Below are 27,874 nucleotides of genomic sequence, written 5' to 3' on the forward strand. Positions count from 1 at the left end.
TCTTGCACAAATAAACACAAAAGCAACTTTGCCAAGCTCACTATGTGACGTTGGACAAGTTACTTCACCTCTCTCCGTGCCCCAGCTTACCTAACTATAAAAAGTGGGGGGGAATGATGCTGTTTACCTCATAGAATTGCTGCAAAGGTATATGAGGTCAAAAAGCACAAAACACTGATGGCTGTTGGGCTTTTAAATTATGGTCATCATGATCTAACACACCCTTTCCAGGATGGACATCCCTGGGGGCTGTGCCCAGGATGGGTGCTCAAGAGCAGCTGTCCTGGTGCATCCCCTCCCTCACCAGGACCAGGAGGAGCATGGCCTCCACACATCACCAGGCTTTGCCCCACTTCCAGGGGGAGCAGGCAGGTAGGGAAAGGGGTAGGGGGCAAGCAGTGGGTCAGACAGGACTCCAGAGAGGGGTACGTGAAGAGGGATAGATCTGAATACTGAGGATGGGGAAGGGAGGAGAGTGAAGGTGGGAGGTGAGAAGGATGCTGAGCTCAGGGTTCAGAGGACTCTGAAGAGGGTTCTTTGACTCACCCCACTGCAGGGAGAAGAGCCAGCAACCTTGGGCCCAGTCCCTTCCCTCCTGCCCTGCAGACGGAGGGCAGCAGAGCCTCCCTGGTGGGAGGGAAGAGGGGACCTTCATCTGTGTGAAGTCTGCTAGCCCATAGCAGCCTCGGTGGGTGGCTATTGTGCTTGAACTTGTGACCTGGTCAGAAGACAGAGCCTTCAGTAAATTAGTAAAGGTCCCTCATCTCCAGGCCTACTGTGTGTTTGGGGAATGGAGATTGAGTTGATTTTCCTCCCTCAATTTGCCTCGTTGGCCAGATACCCTTGTGCAGTGAGCAACCTGCACAACTGCATGTGGTGATCATTGATCCCACTCAGTGTGTCTGCACTAAGGGGGCTGCTTACCCATTGTTGTGAGACCCTCCAGAAACATAGATGTAGAAGACTGAAGTGGGAGGGGACCTCAACAGACCTCAAGGTGCGTGACAGGGAGAGAGCCGCCTGCTGGTTTGCATCAAAGCCTTCTGCCTGAAGACCTAGATCTGTGACAGGCTCAGCTGGATTGTCTTGCACTCCCCACCTCAGCATTCCAGCCCTCGCTGCACCCAAGTACATGTCCATCCATGTCCAGGCTGTGAGGTCTGCTACGAGAAGAAGACCTGGGCTGGGTCCCTGGGTTCCTTGTTCAATTTTTCCAGGCATCAGAGGGCTGTCGTGCATGCCTATCTAGTCTCCCAATCCTCTCTGAACCCCAAGGCTCAGAACTTCTGCAGAGGATCTCTTCTGGATGTTCAGAACATCCCGCTGTCACATGGCATCTATCTTCTTAAAATAAAAGAGGAAGTGACATTCAAGATAATCAGTGTGGTCACAGAACCGTGTGTTCCAGAACACTATCTGTCCTCTTTGCCATTGTTAGTGACTGCTAGGAGAAGACCTACCCCCACTGGGGCCTCTGAGACCCTGGGTCATGGTGGACACTGGGGCCCCATCTAGAAATGTGAGAGGAGGAAGACTCAAGGAATGCTCGCTCCACTGTCCCCAGCTATCACTGACCCTGCCAGCAAACTGCCTGGAGAAGTTGCATCCCTGCACTCTGACCTAACATCTCAACTGCTGATTTTCCATCTATTTCCCCAGCCAAGGCTCCACACTGAACCTCTCCCATAATCTCAGTTTATGGACCTGAGGTAGCTCTGATGACTGGGGCCTGGGAGGATGTTGTGTCAGGGGTGTGGCAGGGTGACATCAACCCCCAACTCACTAGAAGAATCAGGTAAATGAAGAATGAAGAGGTTTCCATCTGGTCTCAATAAGTTGTCACCAGGGACCATTTCCTCTGGTATGACCCTCTACTAAGGAGGTCAACCCAGACTGCACAATGACCCAGACCATGTGAGGACAGAAGGTGGAGGCTGAGCCCCACCCAGCAGTGTCCACATCTCTATCGGGAGGCCAAGTGTCAAGATGGCAGAAACACCTGCCACCCTTCGCCCATGAGCACCTGCTCCCCGCTCCAGCCACCCAGCCCTCGCTCATCACGAGCCTTGCTCAGCTGTGGATTCTTATCACTTCCTGCCAGTCTGGGGGATGCCTTCATGGGAATCAGATAAAGGCACTTCACAGCCCTAAAGCTGACTAGCCAGACATCAAGCCCACTGTCCAGCACAGCCTGGTGCCCACTGCTTGGGTGGCCCTGGCCTTTTTATCATCATCCTCATTTTCTGTGCAACTGCTCACAAGCCTCATCCTTGAGCTGCATGACTCAGGGGTGGGTCTTTGTCCATGTCCATGGAGCTGGAGTCTCAGGGTTAGAATGGACGGGAGAGCGCGGTCTTGCCAGGGTCAGCAGGATCCAAGGAGAACTCAGCTGGCAGCATTCGCCCTGGGGAATTCAGGACAAAGTGCATCAGTGGGGCCAAAATGGGCCCTGCTCAAGGAACACAGCTGTACTCGGTTACCAAGAAGACCCACCCAGGCCTTTGTCCAAATCTTTAGCCTGGGACATGGACAGCTGTGATGCCCCCACCCCAGCTGGGAGTTTCCCAGGGAGGCTCACGGAGTCAGAGATGGCAGACTGGGTAACTTGGGCCACTTCTGGACAACAGAACTCCCGGGTCACCATGCTCATCCCTAGGATACCTCCATATGAATGAGGAGAGGCCCCCACTCACCAAGGAAGAGAGAGCGGGCCTTTCTGGATGCTTCTATGCTGAGAAACGTGGCTGACACCCAGGCCGGAAGGTTGTCCACAGCCGCAGACATCCACAAGGCTCTCCTTCCCCTTGCAGACGTGGACGAATGTCAGCACAGACCCCAACTCTGTAAAGGCCGCAGCATCTGCATCAACACCGATGGCAGCCACACCTGCCAGTGCCCACCCGGCTTGGAGTTCAACCCAGAGGACCCGAGGCTTTGCACAGGAAGACCCTGGAAAGACAATGTGAAGCGGTCCTGGAGCTGGGGAAGGAGCTGAGGTGGTTCAGGGACCCCAAGAAGGAGGAAGACAAGACTCGGGTTCTTGTTACACCAAGGGCCTGCCGGGGCCCTGCCCAAGGATCGCCTCCCTGAATGGTCCCACCACAGACCAGGGAGACTGCAGAGACTTCTGGGATTGGGGTTTCTTTGTGGAGTTCCCCACCCCCATGAACATCCCCAGACCTCATCCCTTCCTCATCTGTCACATAGGATCAGAGGGAGTGTCACCTCTGGCTTTCAGAGGGGGAAACTCGGTCCAGGCCTAAGGAGAATGTGAATAAGAGCCTTGATGGGGGAGTCGAGCTTCCATGACCCAGTTTCTATCTTTGCCTCATTTTCCTTCTTAAAAATAGGGACACTGTCCCAGCTGGAGTCACCTTAAGGGAAGCTGCCATGACAAGCTTTGGCAGTGAAGAGGCAGCAGCACTATGAGGAGAGCTGTGTCCTCAGTGTAGGCAGCAAGGAGCTGGGAGACCTGAGCTGGACAGGACTGGTCCTCTGAGTTCTGTTCTAATAAAGGCGGGGATACAGCTCCGGATGGCAGTGGTGCCTCTTCCTCACCCACCGCATCACACACGGGTCATGATCAGTACTATAGCCTCCCTGGTTAGAAGCCCATCACAGGTGCCCCCACAGAGTCTCCTGCACCAGACATGAAGGGATTCAGCTTGGTCTGGGATTACACCTGCACCCACAAAGTGTGCCCTGTCCACCTTGCAGAGAGGATCTGAACTTATGGAACTTTTACATTAGAAAATGCTATCACACATTTGTAACCCAGCAGGCCAGGTAACTTGCAGAGAGAGGGTGTCCTCAGAGCACAGCACTAAGAAATCTGAGAAGGGGCATGAAGAATGGGTGCAGTGAGTGAAGAGGGGTAGTTCTGATCTCCTGGCTTTTTCCTCAGATGTGAATGAATGCACCTCTGGGAGAAACCCATGCCACAACTCCACCCACTGCCTCAACGTCGTGGGCAGCTTTGAGTGCCGCTGTCGCCCTGGCTGGAAGCCAATCCCTGGGTCCCCCAATGGCCCAAGCAATACAGTCTGTAAAGGTTTGGAGCTCAGATGCTACACTCTTGGAGACCCACACTCAAAACATCTAATTACATACTCTTTGGTACCCACACAAACCAAACAGAAAGATCACTGGGGGTCCCCTGCTGTGTAAGGTGTTAAGCATTTTGAAGCTAAATGTGAAAAGATCTTGGAGGGGTGGGGGGTCCTAGAGAAGGAGCTGGGGTACCAAGCGGAAGGCTCACAGGGACCCCAGGCAACAGCTAATTACCAACTGGAAAGAGGATATTTCAGTATTTTCACAAGCTGTACTTGTCTCATCTGCTGTCTGTCAGAACTCTACACACTTCCTATATATATTCACAGCGTTCACTACTCAAGGATGTGCTGTCCTTGATTCCAGGAGGTGGCATCACCTCCTGGGAGGAAGGAAGCACTAATTGGAAAGTAAGGGGGCATAGCGAGGAGAGGAACCTCATCAGACCGGGGCAGAGCCTGACTCCCTTCTTTGTGTCCCCAGATGTGGATGAGTGCAGCTCCAGGCAGCATCACTGTCACAGCTCCACTGTCTGCGTCAACACTGTGGGTTCATACACGTGCCACTGCCGCCAAGGCTGGGTGCCTAAAGACGGATTCCGGGACAAGCAAAAGACCACCGTCTGTAAAGGTACCTGTCCTGCCCTGATCTAAGACCCACCCGCAGCAAGCACAGACACTGCCACACCTAATGAACTGCTGTCCTGTCCCCTGCAGAGATCCCCTTCCTCACCTGGACTGCTCCCTCTGGAGTCAAGAGCCAGGTGAGTGGCCCCAAAGGGACCAGGCAGCAGGAAATCTCTCCGCAAAGCCAGTTCATTTCCCCCGAGCTCCCACACTCACATGAGGCTCTCTGACCACCTTGTCTTCTCCCCCAGGCACTCTCTCACTTCTTTAACAGAATCCAGGATCTAGGCAGAAACTTCAGTTCTGCCTCTGTCCCGAACAATGTTCAGGTAAGGGCAGGACCCAAGGGAGGCAGGTGGAAGCATTCCATAGAAGCCTTGGGAAACTTTGGTCTGGAAAGGGACACCCCAACAACAATGGTGTGCTCGCCGAGGCTCCGCCTCTCCCACAGGGTGGGTGGGAAGAGTGGACACGTGTAGTGACTATTGAACACCACGGCACACCTATACTAATGCCCCTTCCTTTCCCTGTTTCTGGATATTGGGTTTACATCATCCTTGACACTAATGAAAAAGCTTGACCTCTGAGTGGCTGGATTGCAGGGGCAAAAATCACCCAGGGAATCCCATCCAGTACCACCTGTATCACCCCGACAGTCTCTTTAGTCTGTTCTCTGTGACTGGGTCATACCTTCATACGGCCTATCAGATGCATGGGCTACTGGCTTTGTGTCCCCATCCCCCCAGGTCCTCGTACAGGAGGTGGGTGATCTGCTGGAGACCCCCGGGGACCTGAAAACCCTGCCCTTCTCAGAGCAGCAGTCTGTGGTCACTAACCTGCTCTTTGGCCTGGAAGATGTCCTGAGAAGTGTGAGCAAGGAACTGCCTAAAGGGTCATTGAACTTCAGTTCATCCACAGGCATAGGTAAGTCAGTACCTGAGTCTGACCCCAGGTTCCTGCCTCCTTGCTCTTCCAATCCCACTAGAGCAAAGTGACCATGCTTATATCTCCCAGTTAATCTCATAAACAAATTAAAATAAAAGGTTAAGGGCAAAATAGTTGAGAGGGATTAATAGGTGCAAACTTGTAGTTGTAAAATAAATAAGAGGATGTAAGGTACAGAATCTGGAGAAGAAAATGGCAACCTGCTCCAGTATTCTTGCATGGGGAATCCCCTGGACAGAGGAGCCTGGAGGGCTACAGTCCATGGGGTCGCAAAAGTCAGACACTACATAGTGACTAAACCACCACCAACAATGTACAGCATCGGAAATGTAGTCAATAATATATGGAAATGAATGGTAACTAGAGTTACTGTGGTGATCGTTTTATAATGTATGATAATATCAAATCATTGTTTTGTGCACAGGAAACTATTAGAATATGCTAGTTCAATTGTACTTCAGTGAAAAACAGAGACAGAAAAAGGTTAAAAAGAAATGAAAAACTAAACTTTCATTGTAAAATGAATTATCAGCAAAGGAAATAATTATACTGAAGAATTTAAGATAAAATATAAATAGCTTCAAAACAAAACCACCTGGTGGCTCAGATAGTAAAGAATCTGCCTGCAATGCAGAGTTCCATCCCTGGGTCAGTAATATCTCCTGAAGAAGGAAGTGGCAATTCACTCCCAGTATTCCTGCCTGGAGAATTTCGAGGACAAAAGAGTCTGGTGGGCTACAGTGCATAGGATAGCAAAGAGTCAGACAACTGAGTCACTAACATTTTCACTTTCTCTTCAAAAGAAAACAAGGTATTAAATTTGGAAAAGTATAAATCTAGTATTATTTGCTATTTAAGTCTGATTTGTTTTATTAAGATGAAATGCACTTAATATAAATTCACCATGTTAACCAGAGTGTACAATTTGGAGACATTTAGTAGTACATTCACAGAGTTGTACAACCTTCACCTCTATGTCTAAAACATTTTCATAATCCCAAAAGCATACTCTGCACCCACTAAACAGTCACACATTTCTCCTTTCCTTCAGCCCTGGCAATCAGTTATTGGTTTTCTGTCCCTATGGATTTCCATCCTGGATATTTCCTATAAATAGAATTATACAATATGTGAGCTGCTAGCTTCTTTCTCCTAGCATCATGTTTTCAAAGTTATTTCATGTTGCATCATGTAGATCAATCAATTTCACTCCATTTTATGGCTAAATAACAATGTGTCATGTGTGGATATACCACCTTTTATTTATCCATTCATCTTTGGATGGACATTTGGATTGTTTCTACCTTTTGACTGCTGTGAACAGAGCTACTGTGCATATTGATGTACAGGTATTGGCTTGAATATCTATTTTCATTCATTTGGGTCATAAAGCTAGGAGTGCTATTGCTGAGTTATGTGGTAGTTCTATATTCAACTTTTTGAGAAACTACCTATTTTCCCAAAATGGCTATTTTTCCATTTTCCATTGTCAACAGCAAAGTACAAGGGTTCCCATCTCTTTATTGTCAGTGACACCTGTTGCTTCCATTTTGTTTTTTTTTTTCTTTCACTATAGCCATTCTAGTAGTTGTCAGGAGAGATTACATCATGGTTTAATCTGCATTTCTCTAGTACCTAAGGATGTTTAATATTTTTTATGTCATTATCGAGCATTTTTGTATCTTTGTTGGAGATATATCTATCTATTCAAGTCCTTTGCCTTTTTTCTTAATCTCTTTTTTTTTTTGGCCATGGCATGCAGCATGCAGGATCTTAATTCCTTGACCAGGGATTGAACCCAGGCCACCACAGTGAAAACACAAGTCCTAACCACTGGATGGCCAGGAACTCGCCATCATTTGCCTGTTTCTAAATTTAGTTGTTTGGCATTTGGCTGTTGAGCTGTAAGAGTTCTTTATATGTATGTACATATATATATATATACATATATATATATATGAGTAATATATATGTAAGAGTTCTTTATATATGACTTCTTTATATATATATTATATATATATATATATTACATACATATATTCTAATTGTAGACCCTCTGAGATACGTGAATTGCAATTATGGTCTCCCACTCTGAAGATCATCTTTTCACTTTCTTCATAGTCTTTTCACTTTAATGGGCATATGCTTTAAATTTTTATAAAGTCCATTTAATTTATTGTTTCTTTTGTTGCTTGTGCACTTTTGTCATATCTAATAATCCATTTCCAAATCAAAGATCATGCAGATTTATCCTTATGTTTTCTTCTGTTCTAGTTTTAGCTTTTAAATATACATTTTGAACCATTTTGAATTCATTTCTGTGTATTGTGTGAGGTAGGGGTCCAACAGCCTTTTTTTTCTGGGTATGTAGCCAGATGTTATGGAAGAGAATATTCTTTCTCCCACTGAATGGTCTTGGCATCCATTGTTGAAAATCAATTGACCATAGACATGTGTGTTTATTCCTGGACTCTCAATTCTATTGTGTTGGTCTATATGTCTATCTTTATGCCAGTGTCATACTGTTTTGAATACTGTAGGTTAGTAGTCAGTTTCGGTATCAGGAAGATGAATACTCCAACTTTGTTTTTCATTTTCAAGATTGAGTATTTGTGTTTTTTCAATACCATACAAACTTGAGGATGAACTTTTCTATTTCTGCAAAAACTAATTAAATTCTGTTGTAACATGATTAGTATTACACTGAGTCTGCAGATCACTTTGGGGAATATTGCAATCTTCAAATATTATCTTCCCATCTATAAACACTGGATGTCTTTCCATTTATTGAGGGTTTTCAATTTCTTTAAACAATCTTTTTAGTTTTCTGTATACAAGACTCGAACCTCCTTAGATAAATTTATTCTTAATATTTTGTTAAAGATTTTTGCATTTATGTTCATAAGAGATACTAATCTATAGTTTTATTTTCTTGTGTTTTCTTTAGCTGGTTTTGTTTTCTGGGTAATGGTGGTCTCATGGAATTATTTAGGTTGTGCTTCTTCTTCTTCTAGTTTTTGTTTACAAAAATTCATATTAATTCTTCTTTAAATGGTTGGTAGAATTCTGATCTGGGCTTTTCATTTGGAGACTTTTTGATTTCTTATTCAGTCTCCTTACTAGTTATAGGTCTCTTAGATTTTCTGCTTCTTCAGTTGCTTTTGTAGTTTGTGTGTCTGTAGGAATGTCCATTTCATCTAGGTTGTTTGTGCTGGTCTCACGCTATTCATAATCACTGTTGTGGTTGGACCGGTCCTTGTGGTTCTGTTGTCTAACCAGACTTGGGTCCCCTCCTCCTCTGGAAGTACAGCCAGCCTACTGAAACCACATTGTGGTGAAGGAAAATGCAGTGATTATAGTAAGGTACCACACAAGGAGTCCAGGGCGCTAATGCTCAAGGCACCTAAATGACAGCACGCTCGAGGCCACAAAGTGAAATTACAAGGGGGAGACTGACGGGGGCCTGGAATTCTGCTTTTATTGCCATAGGAGGTTGGGGGTGGGGACCTAGGATTTGGGCTCACTCTTTTTTGGTTGATTTAAAACATGAGAGCCAGAGATTAAAGTATGGGAAGAGAAGAGAGCAAGTGGCAGTTATTGAAATCATTCTGCTTTGAAATCAATGAAGATTGCAAAAAAAAAAAAAAAAGAACCTCAGGAGGAGGAGGAGGCTTGGTCCTTACCTAGTCTCCTCCTCCCCTGACAGTTTAGTTCAGTCGCTCAGTCATGTCCAACACTTTGCGACCCCATGAATTGCAGCACACCAGGCGGCCCTGTCCGTCACCGATTCCCGGAGTCTACCCAAACCCATGTCCATTGAGTCGGTGATGCCATCCAGCCATCTCATCCTCTGTCATCCCCTTCTCCTCCTGCCCCCAATCCTTCCCAGCATTACAGTCTTTTCCAATGAGTCAACTCTTCGCATGAGGTGGCCAAAGTATTGGAGTTTCAGCTTCAACATCAGTCCTTCCAATGAACACCCAGGACTGATCTCCTTTAGGATGGGCTGGTTGGATCTCCTTGCAGCCTAAGGGACTCTCAAGAATCTTCTCCAACATCACAGTTCAAAAGCATCAATTCTTTGGTGCTCAGTTTTCTTCACCATCCAACTCTCACATCCATACATGACCACTGGAAAAACCATAGCCTTGATTAGATGGACATTTGTTGGCAAAGTAATGTCTCTGCTTTTAAATATGCTATCTAGGTTGGTCATAACTTTCCTTCCAAGGAGTAAGCATCTTTTAATTTCATGGCTGCAATCACCAGCTGCAGTGATTTTGGAGCCCAAAAAAATAAAGTCTGACACTGTTTCCACTGTTTCCCCATCTATTTCCCATGAAGTGATGGGACCAGATGCCATGATCTGAGTTTTCTCAATGTTGAGCTTTAAGCCGACTTTTTTACTCTCCTCTTCCACTTTCATCAAGAGGCTCTTTAGTTCTTCTTCTCTTTCTGCCATAAGGGTGGTGTCATCTGCATATCTGAGGCTATTGATATTTCTCCCGGCAATCTTGATTCCAGCTTGTGCTTCTTCCAGCCAGCGTTTCTCGTGATGTACTCTGCATATACGTTAAATAAGCAGGGTGACAATATACAGCCTTGACGTACTCCTTTTCCTATTTGGAACCAGTCTGTTGTTCCATGCCCAGTTCTAACTGTTTCTTTCTGACCTGCATACAGGTTTCCAAGAGGAAGGCCAGGTGGTCTGGTACTCCCATCTCTTTCAGAATTTTCCAGTTTATTGTGATCCACACAGTCAAAGGCTTTGGCATAGTCAATAAAGCAGAAATAGATGTTTTTCTGGAACTCTCTTGCTTTTTCGATGATCCAGTTGATGTTGGCAATTTGATCTCTGGTTCCTCTGTCTTTTCTAAAATCAGCTTGAACATCTGGAAGTTCATGGTTCATGTATTGCTGAAGCCTGGCTTGGAGAATTTTGAGCATTACTTTACTAGCATGTGAGATGAGTGCAATAGTGTGGTAGTTTGAGCATTCTTTGGCATTGCCTTTCTTTGGGATTGGAATGAAAACTGACCTTTTCCAGTCCTATGGCCACTGCTGAGCTTTCCAAATTTGCTGGCATATTGAGTGCAGCACTTTCACAGCATCATCTTTCAGGATTTGAACTAGCTCAACTGGAATTCCATCACCTCCACTAGCTTTGTTTGTAGTGATGCTTCCTAAGGCCCACTTGACTTCACATTCCAGGATGTCTGGCTCTAGGTGAGTGATCACACCATCGTGATTATCTGGGTCGTGAAGATCTTTTTTGTACAGTTCTTCTGTGTATTCTTGCCACCTCTTCTTAATATCTTCTGCTTCTGTTAGGTCCATACCATTTCTGTCCTTTATCAAGCCCAACTTTGCATGAAATGTTCCATTGGTATCTCCAATTTTCTTGAAGAGATCTCCAGTCTTTCCCATTCTGTTGTTTTCCTCTATTTCTTTGCATTGATCGCTGAGGAAGGCTTTCTTATCTCTCCTTGCTATTCTTTGGAACTCTGCATTCAGATGGGAATATCTTTCCTTTTCTCCTTTGATTTTCACTTCTCTTCTTTTCAAAGCTATTTGTAAGGCCTCCTCAGACAGCCATTTTGCTTTTTTGCATTTCTTTTCCATGAGGATGGTCTTAATCCCTGTCTCCTGTACAGTGTCATGAACCTCCGTCCATAGTTCATCAGGCACTCGGTCTATCAGATCTAGTCCCTTAAATCTATTTCTCACTTCCACTGTATAATCATAAGGGATTTGATTTAGGTCATAATTGAATGGTCTAGTGGTTTTCCCTACTTTCTTCAATTTCATTATGAATTTGGCAATAAGCAGTTCATGATCTGAGCCACAGTCAGCTCCCAGTCTCGTTTTTGCTGACTGTATAGAGCTTCTCCATCTTTGGCAGCAAAGAATATAATCAATCTGATTTCAGTGTTGACCATCTGGTGATGTCCATGTGTAGAGTCTTCTCTTGTGTTGTTGGAAGTGGGTGTTTGCTATGACCAGTGCGTTCTCTTGGCAAAACTCTATTAGCCTTTGCCCTGCTTCATTCTGTACTCCAAGGCCAAATTTGCCTGTTACACCAGGTGTTACCTGACTCCCTACTTTTGTGTTCCAGTCCCCTATAATGAAAAGGACTTCTTTTTTGGGTGTTAGTTCTAAAAGGTCTTGTAGGTCTTCATAGAACTGTTCAACTTCAGCTTCTTCAGCGTTACTGGTCGGGGCATAGGCTTGGATTACCGTGATATTGAATGGTTTGCCTTGGAAACGAACAGCGATCATTCTGTCATTTTTGAGATTGCATCTAAGTACTGCATTATGGACTCTTTTTTTGACCATGATGGCTACTCCATTTCTTCTAAGGGATTCCTGCCCACAGTAGTAGATATAATGGTCATCTGAATCAAATTCACCCATTCCAGTCCATCTTAATTGCTGATTCCTAGAATGTCGATGTTCACTCTTGCCATCTCCTGTTTGACCACTTCCAATTTGCCTTGATTCACGGACCTAACATTCCAGGTTCCTATGCAATATTGCTCTTTACAGCATTGGACCTTGCTTCTATCACCAGTCACGTCCACAACTGGGTATTGTTTTTGCTTTGGCTCCATCCCTTCATTCTTTCTGTAGTTATTTCTCCACTGATCTCCAGTAGCATATTGGGCACCTACTGACCTGGGGAGTTCCTCTTTCAGTATCCTATCATATTGCCTTTTCATACTGTTCATGGGGTTCTCAAGGCAAGAATACTGAAGTGGTTTGCCATTCCCTTCTCCAGTGGACCACATTCTGTCAGACCTCTCCACCTTGACCCGTCCATCTTGGGTGCCCCCACATGGCATGGCTTAGTTTCATTGAGTTAGACAAGGCTGTGGTCCATGTGATCAGATTATTTTCTGTGATTATGGTTTCAGTGTGTCTGCCCTCTGACGCCCTCTCGAAACACCTACCGTCTTACTTGGATTTCTCTTACCTTGGACATGGGGTATCTCTTCATGGCTGTTCCAGCAAAGCTCAGCCGCTGCTCCTTACCTTGGACGAGGGCTATCTCCTCGCGGCCACCCCTTCTGACCTTGAACGTGGAGTAGCTCCTCTCAGCCCTACTGCGCCCACATTGCCTCCCCCTGACAGGCAATGTGATTATTGTATTTGAAGTGGGTGCCTCTTTGAAATGAATTCTTGAACAGGAAGTTTAAGTCAGGAACTGAAGATGAAAGTGAAAGTGACTCTGTCATATCGGACTCTTTTCTACCCTTGGACTATTCAGTCCATGGAATTCTCTAGGCCAAAATACTGGAGTGGGTAGTCTTTCCCTTCTCCAGGGGATCTTCCCAACCCAGGGATTGAACCCAGGTCTCCTGTATTGCAGGCTGATTTTTTACCAGCTGAGCCACACGGGAAGCCCAAGTTAGGCGCTAGCATTATTTAAAAAAAAAAAAACTGTCAGGGATTATACTACACTTAACTAATTTGCTTATAGTTTCTAATAATCCTCTAAATGCAGAGGATTTATCAAACTCAAGTTCAGTGTTCGCTGCTCAAAAACCAATTCTCCAGAGGCAGCTGCTTGTAGAAAGGAAATGGTGCTTTAATCAGAAGATTGGCAATCTTGGGAGAAGATGTGTACTTGCATCCCCACAACCTGCTTCCAAGATTCTGTTCAGCTATGACAGTTTGGTTTTTGTTTTTTTGTTGTTGTTGTTGTTTTTTAGTTTAATTAACTTTTTGTTTTATATTGGAGTATAGCCACTTAACAGACTTCCCTGGTGGCTCAGATGGTAAAGAATATGCCTGCAATGTAGGAGACCTTTGTTTAATCCCTGGATCAGGAAGATACCCTGGAGAAGGAAATGGCAACCCACTCCAGTATTCTTGCATACAGAATCCCATGGAAAGAGGAGTGTGGCAGCCTACAGTCCATGGGACCGCAAGGAATTGGACATGACTGAGCGACTAACACACACAGATATAGCCAGTTAACAGTCTTGTAAAAGTTTTGGGTGAACAGCAAAGAAACTCAGCCATAAATACACATGTATCCATTCTCCCCGACTTCCCTCCCACCCAGGCTGCCACATAACATTGGGAAGAGTTCACTGTGCTATACAATGGGTCCTTGTTGGTTACCCATTTTAAATATAGCAGTGTGCACATATCCTTCCCAAACTCCCTGACTATCCTTTCCCCTCATCCCTCCCCTCCGGCAATCATAAATTCATTCTCTAAGGCTACGAGTCTGTATCTGATTTGTAAATAAGTTCATTTGTATCATTTCTTTTTAGGTTTCACATATAAAAGATGTCATGTTTCTCTTTCAGACTTACTTCACTCAATATGACAATCTCTAGCTCCATCCTTGGTACTGCAAATGGCATTACATCATTCTTTTTTAATGTCAGCCATGGTAGTTTTTTTATGTGGGGTCTGTAGCTGAGTTGGTAAAGAATCTGTCTGCAATGCAGGAGACCCAGGTTCAATCCCTGGGTCAGGAAGATCCCCTGGAGAAGGAAATGGCAACCTACTCTAGTATTCTTGCCTGGAAAATCCTATGGACAGAGGAGCCTAGCGTGCTACAGTCCATGGGGTCACAAGAGTCAGACACAGCTTACTGACTTAAACCAATGGTAGTTTTTAAAGGACAAAAAGGGAAAGAATCTCAGTGAATCGTCAAGGCAGGAAGTCAAGCTCTGCATCATTTTCCATTATGTGCAGGCTGGCTGACGCTTCATGATCTTTCCTCAGATGGTATTAAATATCTCATCCATGTGATCTACTTGCAGAATTGTTCAGGGCATTTCTGGGGGTAGAGAGTTAATCATACTTTAACTTAATTCTTCATTCTTACTTCTTTTAATCTGAGGAAGAAATCAAGACAGGTTCAGTTCAGTTCAGTCGCTCAGTCGTGTCTGACTCTGCCACCCCATGAACCGTAGCATGCCAGGCTTCCCTGTCCATCACCAACTCCCGGAGTCCACCCAAACCCACATCCACTGAGTCGGTGATGCCATCCAACCATCTCATCCTCTGTCGTCCCTTTCTCCTCCTGCCCTCAATCTTTCCCAGCATCAGGGTCTTTTCAAATGAGTCAGCTCTTCACATCAGGTGGCCAAAGTATTGGAGTTTCAGCTTCAACATCAGTCCTACCAATGAACACCCAGGACTGATCTCCTTTAGGATGGACTGGTTGGATCTTCTTGCAGTCCAAGGGACTGTCAAGAGTCTTCTCCAACACCACAGTTCAAAATCATCAATTCTTTGGTGCTCAGCTTTCTTTATAGTCCAACTCTCACATCCATACATGACCACTAGAAAAACCATAACCTTGACTAGACAGACCTTTGTTGACAAAGTTATGTCTCTGCTTTTCAATATGCTCTCTAGGTTGATCATAACTTTCCTTCCAAGGAGTAAGTGTCTTTTAATTTCATGGCTGCAATCACCATCTGCAGTGATTTTGGAGCCCCCCAAAATAAAGTCTGACACTGTTTCCACTGTTTCCCCATCTATTTCCCATGAAGTGATGGGGCTGGATGCCATGATCTTAGTTTTCTGATTGTTGAGCTTTACACCAACTTTTTCGCTCTCCTCTTTCACTTTCATCAAGAAGCTCTTTAGTTCTTCTTCTTCACTTCCTTCCATAAGGGTGGTGTCATCTGCATATCTGAGGTTATTGATATTTCTCCCAGCAATCTTGATTCCAGCTTGTGCTTCTTCCAGCCCAGCGTATCTCATGATGTACTCTGCATATAAGTTAAATAAGAAGGGTGACAGTATACAGCCTTGACGTACTCCTTTTCCTATTTGGAACCAGTCTGTTGTTCCATGTCCAGTTCTAACTGTTGCTTCCTGACCTGCATACAGGTTTCTCAAGAGGCAGGTCAGGTGGTCTGGTATTCCCATCTCTTTCAGAATTTTCCACAGTTTGTTGTGATCCACACAGTCAAAGACATTGGCATAGTCACTAAAGCAGAAATAGATGTTTTTATGGAACTCTCTTGCTTTTTCGATGATCCAGCGGATGTTGGCCATTTGATCTCTGGTTCCTCTGCCTTTTCTAAAACCAGCTTGAACATCTGGAAGTTCATGGTTCACGTATTGCTGAAGCCTGGCTTGGAGAATTTTGAGCATTACTTTACAAGACAGGTTAGGCAAGGAATTGTGTGTATTCACTAAAGCATAAGTCAGGAGTTAGTTCAGTGTTACGTAGTGAATCTCATTTTGTAATTTCATAAGGATTACTTTATGTAATCTCATAAAGTAAGTTTTAAAGGGAACAGAAACTGGCAGACAGGAAAGGTTTAAAGAGCTGCTTACTAATTTCTATCGTTAGACCTCATTCCATTTCTATGGGATAGATAAGAGGCAAAAGTTCATCTTCTGTAACTGTTTCATGCTGACATAGGGATATGTTTGACCAGAAAATGTCAGCGGGGGTCTGTAGCATCACTTTGCTGATAACTCTAATTGCCTGCTTACATAGATGGGCAGAGAAAGCTACAATTATTTTGAGGCCCACAAAAATGTAGACTATCATGAGCAATACTGTTAATCCCATTCTCTTGAGGTCAGTTCTTGGAGTTTTACTAGCCATAGATGGAACAGCCTATGTCATGGCTACAGTCTGGTCATCACGCAGTTAGCATATTCCCTCTGGTAGCAGTTATAGTATCTGCAAAACAACTCAGGAGTGTGCATCAGACACAGATTCTTTGACTCTATTGTTTAGTCATTAACAGCTTCAGCCTGATTATCTGTGACCTAGGGAGGCTTGGGAAAGTTCAGCTTTCCTACAAGAGGCAGGGAACATCGAAGAGTCACTGTGCTTGTAGGGGGGCGGGCAGGATTTAGAGTTCTGCTTGCTTTCATACCTATATGTACCATTATCATGCAGGGGTGTGTGTGGGAAGTTGCTTCAGACATGTCTGACTCTTTATGACTCCATGGAATGTAGCCCACGAGGCTCCTCTGTCCATGGGATTCTCCAGGCAAAAATATTGGAGTGGATTTCCATGCCTTCCTTCAAGAGATCTTCCTGACCCAGGGATCAAACACACATCACCTACATCTCCTGCACTGCACACGAATTTGTTACCACTGAGCCACCAGGGAGAAACCCCATTATAATGTATACCAAATACAATGTGTAATGTTATACTTCAGTTCAGTCACTCAGTTGTGTCCAACTCTTTGTGACCCCATGGACTGCAGCATGCCAGGCTTCCCTGTCCATCACCAACTCCCAGAACTTGCTCAAACTCATGTCCATCAAGTTGGTAATGCCATCCAACCATCTCATCCTTTGTCATCTCCTTCTCCTCCTGTCTTCAATCTTTCCCAGCATCAGGGTCTTTTCCAGTGAGGCAGTTCTTCTCATCAGGTGGCCAAAGTATTGGAGTTTCAGCTTCAGCATCAGTCCTTCCAATGAATATTCAGGCTTGATTTCCTTTAGCATTGACTGGGTTGATCTTCTTGCTGCCCAAGGGACTCAAGAGTCTTCTCCAACACCACAGTTCAAAAGCATCAATTCTTCGGCCCTCAGTTTTCTTTATAGTCCAACTCCCGCATCCATACATGACTACTGGAAAAACCATAGTTTTGACTAGAGGGACCTTTGTAGGCAAAGTAATGTCTCTGCTTTATAATATGCTGTCTAGGTTTGTCATAGCTTTTCTTCCAAGGAGCAAGCATCTTTTAATTTCATGTCTCTTATGTTATGTAATGTTATGTTATATATGTTGTTACATTATGTTATGTAATGTTATGTAATGTTATAAGTCATATAAAATAATAGCATTATTTGGTACACATAATAACATTTCACATAATGTATATCTGATATACAATATATATAATATGGTATACAGTATATATAATAAAACATAATATATAGTTATCTTATGTAAGCCTTACCAACAGTTACAGAAACATTAAGCACTCTGCCACTTATCTTTGTAGCTACTTTTAATAGTCTTCTATTTTCACTCTTGCTAAATAAGCTTGTAAAATTGAGATTGAACCACATTTAGCTGTTGTTATGCCATCATTTTAAATTACCTGAGTGAAATTACTGAGGTAGATAGTGCAATAACCGTTGTTCAGCCACTCGGTCATGTCCAACTCTTTGTGACCCTATGGACTGCAGCATGCCAGGCTACCTTGTCCTCCACTATCTCCTGGAGTCTGCCCAAACTCATGTCCAATATCAGTCACAATATAATGTCTGAAAAAATGCACAGCCTGAAAGTTGAGTATTATGCTTTATTCAGTGGACTTTCTGAGAACCTCAAGCCTTGGAGATAGAGGATGAGCCAGGATCTATAGAAGTTTCACCACAAAAACCAGATAGTTGGAACATCAAAGAATTACTATTAATTAAAGAAAAGCAGATATCTCAAGTTAGTGAATTTAACACTTTATCTATAGATGGCAAGGTGCAAGAGTTGGGGCTTATTGAAATCACTCCTTTTACATGCACCTCAACTATCCAAGGCCAGTATCCTTCTCTTTTCCATCGTGAGTCCCCTCAGGTGCACTTTTGTGTGTGGCTGTCGGGTGAGGGCTTGGCTGTGGGTGGCTGATTAGCTCGCTCTTGAGTTCCCTCAGTCTCACACTCAGGGGTGTTGGTAGTGATTGATGGCTCGATTATCCTAGCACCCTTTGTTTGCTTATATGGTAGACAACATTTTTCATCCATAATAATTAAACATATATACTATATTAAAATGTATAGTATATCTCTGTGTCATTGAAAAAGACCCTGATGCTGGGACAGATTGAAGACAAAAGGAGAAAGAAGCAGCAGAGTATGAGATGGTTAGATAGAAATCACTGACTCAATGGACATGAATTTGATCAAACTCCATGGGTTAGTGAAGAACAGGGAAGCCTGATGTGAAACAGTCCATGGGGTTGCAAAGAGTTGGATACGATTTAGCAACTGAACAGCATGGTGTCATTGCCATCAAAACAATCACAATTACTAATCTAACTCCCACAATTCATAGAACTGTCACTGGAGGTGCAAGCGCCAAGCTACGGGAATATCACCTTGATTCAGAATCGAACAAAGATGATGCTGACCTGGGATACAGTGCGTGATTCTGGTGACTCAGGTAATGGCTGAGACAGCAGGTAAGTAAGTCTTCACTGTGTGTCAAGATGCCCAAGGATATGACAAATGGAATATTGAAGCTTAAAGGGAAGTGTGGGCTATGGTGGGTCAAAAGGAAACAGTCCATCTGTAGAAGAGGTCCTTTCAGGCACTGCAAGATGTCAACCTTAGCCTTGTCCTGCAGGTCTTGCTGTGGTGGGCCTCCTGTCTACTCCAGGGATGAACAGATTTCTGGGTGAGGCCCCTCTGGTCCTGGATACTGAGGAACTGACAACTCTACATGAGACACATAGGGGTTTGCTGCTGGAAAGCTCCCACATCCTGCTGTCAGATGTCATATCTGCCTTTACTACCAACAAGGACACCAAGAACCTCAGGTCCCCAGTCACCTTTGTCTTCCAACATGTGAGTCCAGGTGGGATGGAGTGGTGGGTGTGGAACAGGCCTGAGTCCTGGGCACAGCCTTGGGCTTCAGGGGGCTCCCCCATGGGTGCATAAACTGTTTAGGAAAGCCCTTCACAAGCCAGCTTTGGGTCAGCATTTCTGAGCAACAGAACCCCGAACTCACACCTACTTCCTCTTCCTGTTGACACAGTCACTGACCCCCGGGCCAAGAGAGAAGGTGCACTGTGTTTATTGGGAGCATGGCCAGAACGGAAGTGGTCACTGGGGCACCAGAGGCTGCAGGGTGACCGGCAGCGGAAATGCCAGCAGCACCTGCCAGTGCACCCACCTCAGCATCTTTGCCGTCCTCATGGCCCAATACAGTGTGCAGGTGAGAACCCTCAGCGAGGCGACATTCAAGGGCTACTGCTGTGCAACAAAGTCCCACGCACAGCAGCTTTAGAAACATGGGTTTATTATTCTCTCACGGTTTCTTCAAGTTAGCAAACAGTCGTGGTTCAGATGAGCTTTCTGTTCAGGTTCCTACAAGTCTTATAAACCTTTCATCAGAAAATTGGGGTCATCCCCTAAATCCCTGATTTCTGGCAGATTTCAGTTCCTGGTGTTAGTAGGACTGAGGTAGGTTTTCTTTATCTCTGGCAACAGAGAACCAGGCTCAGTTCCCATGGTTGCCTGCATTCCTTCTCATCTGTTGCCGTTGTTCAGTTGCTAAGTCATGTCCCACACCTTGTGACCCCATATACTATATATAGCATGACAGGCTCCCCTGTCCTTCAGTATCTCCCAGATTTTGCTCAGATTCATACCCATTGAGGCAGTGATGCCACCCAACCATCTCATCCTCTGCTGTCCCTTTCTCCTTTTGCCTTCATTCTTTCCCAGCATCAGGGTCTTCTCCAATGAGTGGACTCTGTGCTTCAGGGGCCAAAGTATTGGAGCTTCAGCATCAGTCCTTCCAATGAATATTCAGGGTTGATTTCCTTTAGGACTGACTGGTTTGATCTCTTTGCTCTCCAAGGGACTCTCAGAGGTCTTCTACAGCACCACAATTCAAAAGCATCAATTCTTCAGCGCTCAACCTTCTTCCTGGTCCTAATTCTCCTCTGGGACCTCTCATAGTACACCAGTGAATCTGTCTGGAGATCAGCAGGAGAAACTCCCTCATGTCAGAACTCTCTCAAACTCTGAATTGCTTTCTCCAAGAAGAGCCTACCTCTTCTGAGGGCTCTTCTGGTTACAACAGGTCCCACCAGGATAAACTCTCTAAGTCAGTTGATGCAGGACTTGAATTTCACCTGCAACAATCTCTTCACAGCAGCACCTGGACTGGCTTTTGACTGAACATCTGGCAGAAGATAGGGATGAGGGTGTGGTTGCCAAATTAAAATTCTGTGTACCCCAGGGGTCTTCACAACAGGGTGCTCAAGGGCTGCAGAAAATATGAATTTTATGCTATCACCATTGCCAAAATATAGTAGATTTCCTCCATCAAGGGTTCAGTTCCAATCTATAATCATTAGTTCCCTTCCAAGAATGGATATTTCAGGGATGGGTGAGTGGCGTCCAAGGCAGGTGATTAATACCTGGACAGAGAGTCTCAGGTACAGACTCTGTCACACACCACCACGTGGTGGGGATGGAGGGTGGTGCTCAGCATGAAGTTTTATGCCTCTGTGTACCTAGTGTGGTAACTAGGAGGCTTAGTCATGCTCAGAAGTCTACAGGAAAATAAACCCTTGTGAGTTGCAGGGTTTGTTCTTGACTAAAGATTTTCCCGTCCCTCTGTCCTTCCAGGGACTGAATTAATCTTTCAGAGTCCATAAAATTCTAACATTCAGAACCTGGAGAAAGCTATCCACAAATATACCAACTCTATCTGGGTATTCTATTCCTGATTTTTCTATGTCTAAAAATAAAAATGGTGGAAGGGTCATTACCCAGAGCAGGAAAGCATGACTGATCTTCTCTCTGCTGGGTCCCAGGAGGAGGATCTCGCACTGACTGTGATCACCTACATGGGACTGAGCCTCTCTCTGCTCTGCCTCCTCCTGGCGGCCCTCACCTTCCTGCTGTGCAAAGCCATCCAGAACACCAGCACCTCACTCAACCTGCAGCTCTCGCTCTGCCTGTTCCTGGCCCACCTGCTCTTCCTGACAGCCATCGACAGAACTGAGAGCAAGGTTCATATACTTTTCCAAAATACTCCTGCCCTAGGGGATTCTGAGTTCATGGAGCCACACTGCTTGGGACACTTTAATAAAATGACTTGGGTTCCAGGTAAGGTTAATTTGGTAAGTAACCAATTTCACATTGACTGCCACAACTAGAAGACAAACAATCTGTTGACAACTCCTTCATATACATCAAAGTTCTCCCTAGCAGGAAATTATAGAAGTCCCGGGCTGTGCTCCACCCTGACAGTTCCTCCTGGTGCTACCTTCCTCCTCCCCCAGGTGCTGTGCGCCATCATCGCAGGTGCCTTACACTATCTCTACCTGGCCTCCTTCACCTGGATGCTGCTGGTGGGCCTGCACCTCTTCCTCTCTGCACGCAATCTGACGGTGGTCAACTACTCCAGTGTCAACAGGTACATGAAGAAGGCCATGTTCCCTGTTGGCTACGGAGTCCCGGCTGTGATTGTGGCCATTTCTGCAGCATCCAGGCCTCATCTTTATGGGACACCCACCAGGTAAAATAAATTCCACCTGTTCTTATATCTCCAGTACAATCATGTGTTGTAGAACAAATGTAGTATTTGATTATGACAGATCATAATATATAGACACTAAGTAATAATACCTAGGTCATCTTTGGTGGAGGATGATAATAATTAAGGAGAATGCTTTCAACCTCTGTTCGTGAAATAACAAAGAGGAAATCAAAGGAAGCGCTTAGGGCATCATTTAGAAAAATATGACCTACTTTATTATCCTAATTCTATAGGATGTTTCAATTTTTCATTTGTAATAGTAGAGCTGATATAAATAATTAAAATAATAGACTATATCATAACTTAGTATTTACAAGGTGCTTACTTTGTGCCAACGCATTTTTCTAACCATTTTAATGTATGCTAATTCACTTAATCCTCATACCAATACTATGAAGAAGACACTGTAATTCACCCCACTTTACAGATAAGTAACTGAGGCACAAATACTTTAAGTAAATGTGGAAACATGCATAGTTTAATTCAGTTTAGTAGGTAGCCAAGCTTAATCCAAATTCAGAGAGTCAAGCTTCTTAGCTTACACTTTTATTTTCAGCTTTTAATACTAGACTTAATGTTTTTGCGTTTTTACTGACATATACTACATATACTGTTGGGCTTCCCTTGTGGCTCAGCTGGTAAAGAATCCACCTGAGATCTGAAACACCTGGGTTTGATCCCTGGGTTAGGAAGAAACCCTGGAGAAGGGAAAAGCTACCCACTACGTATTCTGGCCAGGAGAATTCCACGAATTGAATAGTCCAGGGGGTCACAAACAGTCAGATATGACTGAGCAACTTTCACTCACTCACTGCAAAATTCACCCTTTAAAAGTGTACAAATCAGTGGCTTTTAGAATAGTCACAGTGTAGTGCAGCTATCATCACAGTCTAATTTTACAACATTTTCAACTCCCCAAAGAAACCTCATACACAATAATATTCACTTCTCATTCCTTCTACCTACTCCTCTGCCCCAACTGCTGACAAATGCTTATCTACTTTCCGTCTCTACTGGATATTTCACATAAATGCAATCATGCATGTGGTCTTTTGTGACTGTATGCTTTTACTTAGCCTAAAGTTTTCAAGGTTCATTCATAACGTAGGATGTATCATAACCTCACTCTTTGTTGTTGTTTTTGTTGCTATCATCTTGCAAATAATATTCCATTATATGGATATGCCACATTTTGTTTTTCCATCCATCAGCTGATAGATATTTAGATTATTTACCAGGGGATCTCAAAGAGTCAGACACGACTGAGCAACTGAACTGAACTGAACTGAAAGCTATTATGAATGAGATCACTATAAACATACATGTACAAGTTTCTTTCTTCCTGGTTGTATATCTACTCTACAAGTAGAATCCTGGGGTCAAACAGAAGATCTGGTTAGCCTTCTGACAAACCACCACCTGTTTTCCAAAGCTTCTGGACCATTTTACATCCCCACTAGCAATATATGAGGGTTTCAGTTTCTCCATGTCATTATCAATAGTTATATTCTATGTTTAAAAATTTAGATAATGGAGTCAAATTTCATTGTGGTTTCAATTTGCTATTTCTCCAGTGACTATTGATGTTGAGCATCTGTTCATCTACTTATTGACCATTTGCATATTTTCTTTAGAGAAACACATATTCAAATATTTTACCTTTTTTTTGAAACTTTTGATTTTATTACTATTGGCATTGAAAATAGCAGGTGATGCCTTTTCAGAAAAAATGGCATTGTATTATCATTAAGTCGTGGCATGAAGCCATCTCTCAAGGAAGAAATGTCTATAGGGTCAAGATGATACTACAAAGCAGAACAAAGCAGGATGTTATTGCAGCCAACAGGCAAAAAGTTAGTAACTTCTAGAATCCACTCCTTGGGCTCCTTAGAACTATGTACATATTTCTACACATATTTGAAGAAGATATCCACATATCCATCATCAATAGCAATACACTCTTTGTTTCTACCTTATGGGATGCAGTCAGCCATCTTGAGAGAAAATGATGTGCACTCTTCTCAGAATAAAAAGTCACATCCTCCCAAAGGGTATTATATTCATTACTGGCCTATATCAAGTATTTCATAATTTCTTTGGTTTATTTTTAAACTGAAGTAAAGTTGATTTACAATGTTGTGTTAATTTCTTCTGTACCACAGACTGATTCAGTTATATATGAACATATGCATATATATTCTTTTTAATGTTCTTTTCAATTATGCATTTTTTAAAATTGGAGGATAATTGCTTTACAATGTTGTGTTGGTTTATGCTGTACAACAATGTGAATCAGCCATAATTACATACATATATCCCACCCCCCCTTGACTCTCCCTCCCTTCCCCCATCCCACCTCTCCAGGTCATCACAGAGCACCAGGCTGGGCTCCCTGTGTTATACAACAACTTCTTATCAGCTATTTGTTGTACACATGGTGGTGTATATATGTCAATGTTATTTTCTCAGTTCATCCTACCTTGTTCTTTCTTTACTGTATCCATAATTCCATTCTCCATGTCTGCATCTCCATTCCTTCCCTGCAAATAACTCCATCAGTACTATTTTTCTAGATTCCATATAACTGCATTACTATATGATATTTGTTTTTTCTTTTTGCCTTACTTCACTCTGGGTAACAGTCTCTAGGTTCATTTACCTCACTACAACTAATTCAAATTCATTCTTTTTTACAGCTGAGTAAGATTCCATTGTATATATGTACCACAACTTCTTTATCTATTCATCTGTCGGTGGACATCTAGGTTGCTTCCATGTCCTGGCTATTGTAAATAGCACTGAAGTGAACACTGGGGTATATGTGTGTTTTTAAATTATGGTTTTCTCAGGGTAATTGCACAGTAGTGAGATTGCTGGGTCATATGTTTCTTTTAATCCTAGATTTTTAAGGAATCTCCATACTGTTCTCCATAGTGTCTGTATCAATTTACATTCCCACCAACAGTGCAAGACGGTTCCCTTTTCCCCATACCCTCTCCAGCATTTATTGTTTGTAGATTTTTTGATGATGGCTATTCTGACCAGTGTGAGTTGATACCTCATTGTAGTTTTGATTTGCGTTTCTCTAATAATGAGTGATGTTGAGCATCTTTTCATGTGTTTATCAGCCATTTGCTTTATTGGAATAGAGTTCTCTGTGCTATGCAACAGGACTTTGTTGTTTACCCATTCCACATGTAATCGCTTACATCTGCTAACCTGGACCTCCCACTGCATCCCTCTCCCAGCCCCCTCCCCCTTGGTAACCACAAGTCTGCCCATTACATCCACGAGTCTGCATCTGTTTCATAGATAGGTTCATTTGTGTCATATTTTAGATTCCATAGATAAGTGATATCATATGGTATTTATCTTTCTCTGTCTGACTGACTTCTCTTAGTGTGATAATTGCTAGTTGCAGCCATGTTGCTGCAAATGGCACAGTTTCATTATATTTGTGGCAGAGTAGTATTCCATTGTGTATATGTACCACATCATCTTTATCTGTGCCTATCAGAGACATTTCCCCTTGACTGTTTTTTTTTTCCTCTGTATGTAGCATACTTTCCTGTTTCTTTGTATGTTGCTTAGAAGTAGTGAAAGTCTCAGTCGTGTCCATTTCTTTGCAACCCCATGGACTATAGAGTCCATGGAATTCTCCAGGCCAGAATACTGGGGTGGGTAGTGGTTCATTTCTCCAGAGGATCTCCCCAGGTATCGAGCCCAGATCTCCTGCATTGCAGATTCTTTACCAGCTGAACCACCAGGGATATTATAATTATTGTTTAAAACTAGATGTTTTAGATAATACATTGTAACACTCCAGTTATCAGCTTCCTCTGCCTTCCAAAGTTTGCTGTTTTCAGTTTGCTGCTGTTTGTTTAATAGTAAATGACATTCCTAGACTAATTCTGTGTATTGATAATTCCCTGCAGTGTGTGGCCTTTTAGTTCTAGTTTAGGTTCTTTTTTTTTTTTTTAGTTCTAGTTGCCTAGGAGCTCATATCTGGCTCAGTATAATCTAGTGGCCACCCAATGTTTGATCATAAGATTTCCTTAAATGCCTTGCCTATATGTTTTGCACACTTCCACAAAGGCATCTGAGTGAGAAAGCCACACCCTCAGAGTTAAGGAAGATTACTTAACAGTCTGGGCTTTCACTTCCTGACTGCACAACCCTCAAGATAGCCAGAGATGAGAGACTGTTGTCTTCTTTCTCAGGTCTTCACTGAGAATGGGTATATCCTTGTGCATCCATGGATTTCTGAGAATATTTCAGAGCTTTTTAAAATTCTCCATGTCCCTGATTTTCTCCAGTACTTCCTTCTAAATTCACCATCAAGTTGACTCCACCTGAGAGCGTATCTTTGGGAAACTGGAGATGTGACAGTAATTTGTATTATTTTGGTAATGTTCTAAAGATGGGCTTTTGTTATGTCCCTCACTAAGATGAGCTGTCACCCAAATCAAAAAAACCACCAAATTTGGAGACTAAAGAGTTCCCAGGGAGCCAAAATTGAAAACAAAATACATGTACCCCAATGTTCATTGCAGCACTATTTACAATAGCTAGAACATGGAAGCAATCTAGATGTCCATTGACAGGTGTATGGATAAAGAATCTGTGGTACATATACACAATGGAATATTACTCAGTCATGATAAGGAATGTATTTGAGTCAGTGCTAGTGAGGTGGATGAACCTAGAACCTAGTATACAGAGTGAAGTAAGTCAGAAAGAGAAAATGAAAATCATATATTAACACATATACATGGAATCTAGAAAGGTGGTACTGATGAACCTATTTGCAGGGCACCAATGTCTTCCCAGAATCCTTCTACCAATGAAGAAGACATAGATTCTATCCCTGAGTCAGGAATATCTCCCAGAGAAGGAAACTGCAACCCCCTCCAGTATTCTTGCCTTCTAAATCCCATGGACAGAGGAGCCTGGCAGGCTACAGTCCAGGGGATCACAGTCCTGCATGACTGAGTGACTAAACAGCAGTGGAGACACAGATATAGAGAACAGACTTATGGATGGTGTTGGGGGAAAGGAAGCCGAGGGTGGAATGTATGGAGAGTGTAACATGGAAACATATACATTACCATATGTAAAATAGATACTCAGTGGGAATTTGCTGTGTGACTCAGGGATCTCAAATCGGGGCTCTGTAACAACCTAGAGGGGTGGGATGGGGTGGGAGAGAGGTTCAAGAGGGAAGGGTCATAGGTATACCTATGGCTGTGTCCACTACCAATAGGCACTTACCAAGAGCATCGCTAACAACTGAACAACAAAGGCGTTTGCCATCTACCTCTATGGAGATTGAAACCCATGCTGCTATAGCTATTGACCTTCAACAATCCTGAAGGAGTTTAGGGTAGAGTGAGGCACTCTGTGCTCCAGGGAATCTGGCGGGACAGGTCTTTAGATAGTTGGATGTTTTTAGGAACAGATCTTATGATCTCAATCCTTGCATCTCCTCATTTAGTCCTTCTCATCTAGAGAAGCACTAAATCCCTTCCTGGTGACATCCTCATGACTAACAAAAACCTTTTGTAAAATGAGTGCTTCATGGCATTGAACTCCCCCTTCACCAAAACCTTATATATTGACTTTCCCCCATTGCCACGTTGGAGCAGTCTCTCAGAGCTATCTGAGGTGCTGCCCCTGCCCCGGGCTGCAGTCCTCATTTTGCCCCAAATAAAACTAAACTCACAACTCTCAAGTTATACATCTTTTTTTTTTAGTCGACAGCTGATTCATGTTGATATATGACAAAAACTAACATAATATTGTAAAGCAATTATCCTTCAATTAAAAATAAATTTAGTTATAAAAAAAGTTCCCAGGGAGCTAAAGGGTCAGAAAACATATTGACTGTGCTCTGGGTATAATGATGATGCTTTTAATGAAGCTCCAAAAACAGTCACACATCTTTACTGCCTGCAATGCTATTGGCTTTTGACTGCTGTACCACTTAGTGGGGGAGAGATGAAATGGAAATAGTTCAAAGAGAAACAT

The 27,874-nt window shown here is 43.5% G+C and overlaps 1 protein-coding gene across 4 annotated transcripts in view; it reads left to right on the forward strand.

Annotated features, from left to right (window-relative positions):
- The window catches only part of LOC145510353 (adhesion G protein-coupled receptor E2-like), a 55,180-nt gene that overhangs the window by 5,032 nt on the left and 22,274 nt on the right, over window positions 1-27,874 (forward strand). For 3 of the 4 annotated variants that reach the window (XM_081501268.1, XM_081501267.1, XM_081501269.1), the window contains exons 5-14: window positions 3,905-4,051; window positions 4,534-4,680; window positions 4,767-4,813; window positions 4,928-5,005; window positions 5,423-5,600; window positions 18,626-18,733; window positions 18,917-19,137; window positions 19,328-19,507; window positions 21,120-21,317; window positions 21,591-21,826. In XM_081501268.1, coding sequence (XP_081357394.1) covers window positions 3,905-4,051; window positions 4,534-4,680; window positions 4,767-4,813; window positions 4,928-5,005; window positions 5,423-5,600; window positions 18,626-18,733; window positions 18,917-19,137; window positions 19,328-19,507; window positions 21,120-21,317; window positions 21,591-21,826 — 1,540 coding nt within the window. The remainder of the gene's footprint in view (window positions 1-3,904; window positions 4,052-4,533; window positions 4,681-4,766; window positions 4,814-4,927; window positions 5,006-5,422; window positions 5,601-18,625; window positions 18,734-18,916; window positions 19,138-19,327; window positions 19,508-21,119; window positions 21,318-21,590; window positions 21,827-27,874) is intronic. The other variant, XM_081501270.1, reaches the window with a different exon arrangement.

Source organism: Giraffa tippelskirchi, chromosome 6 (genome assembly GCF_054371585.1).
Source record: "Giraffa tippelskirchi isolate mGirTip1 chromosome 6, T2T-mGirTip1v1.2.pri, whole genome shotgun sequence".
NCBI classification, from domain to species: domain Eukaryota; kingdom Metazoa; phylum Chordata; class Mammalia; order Artiodactyla; family Giraffidae; genus Giraffa; species Giraffa tippelskirchi.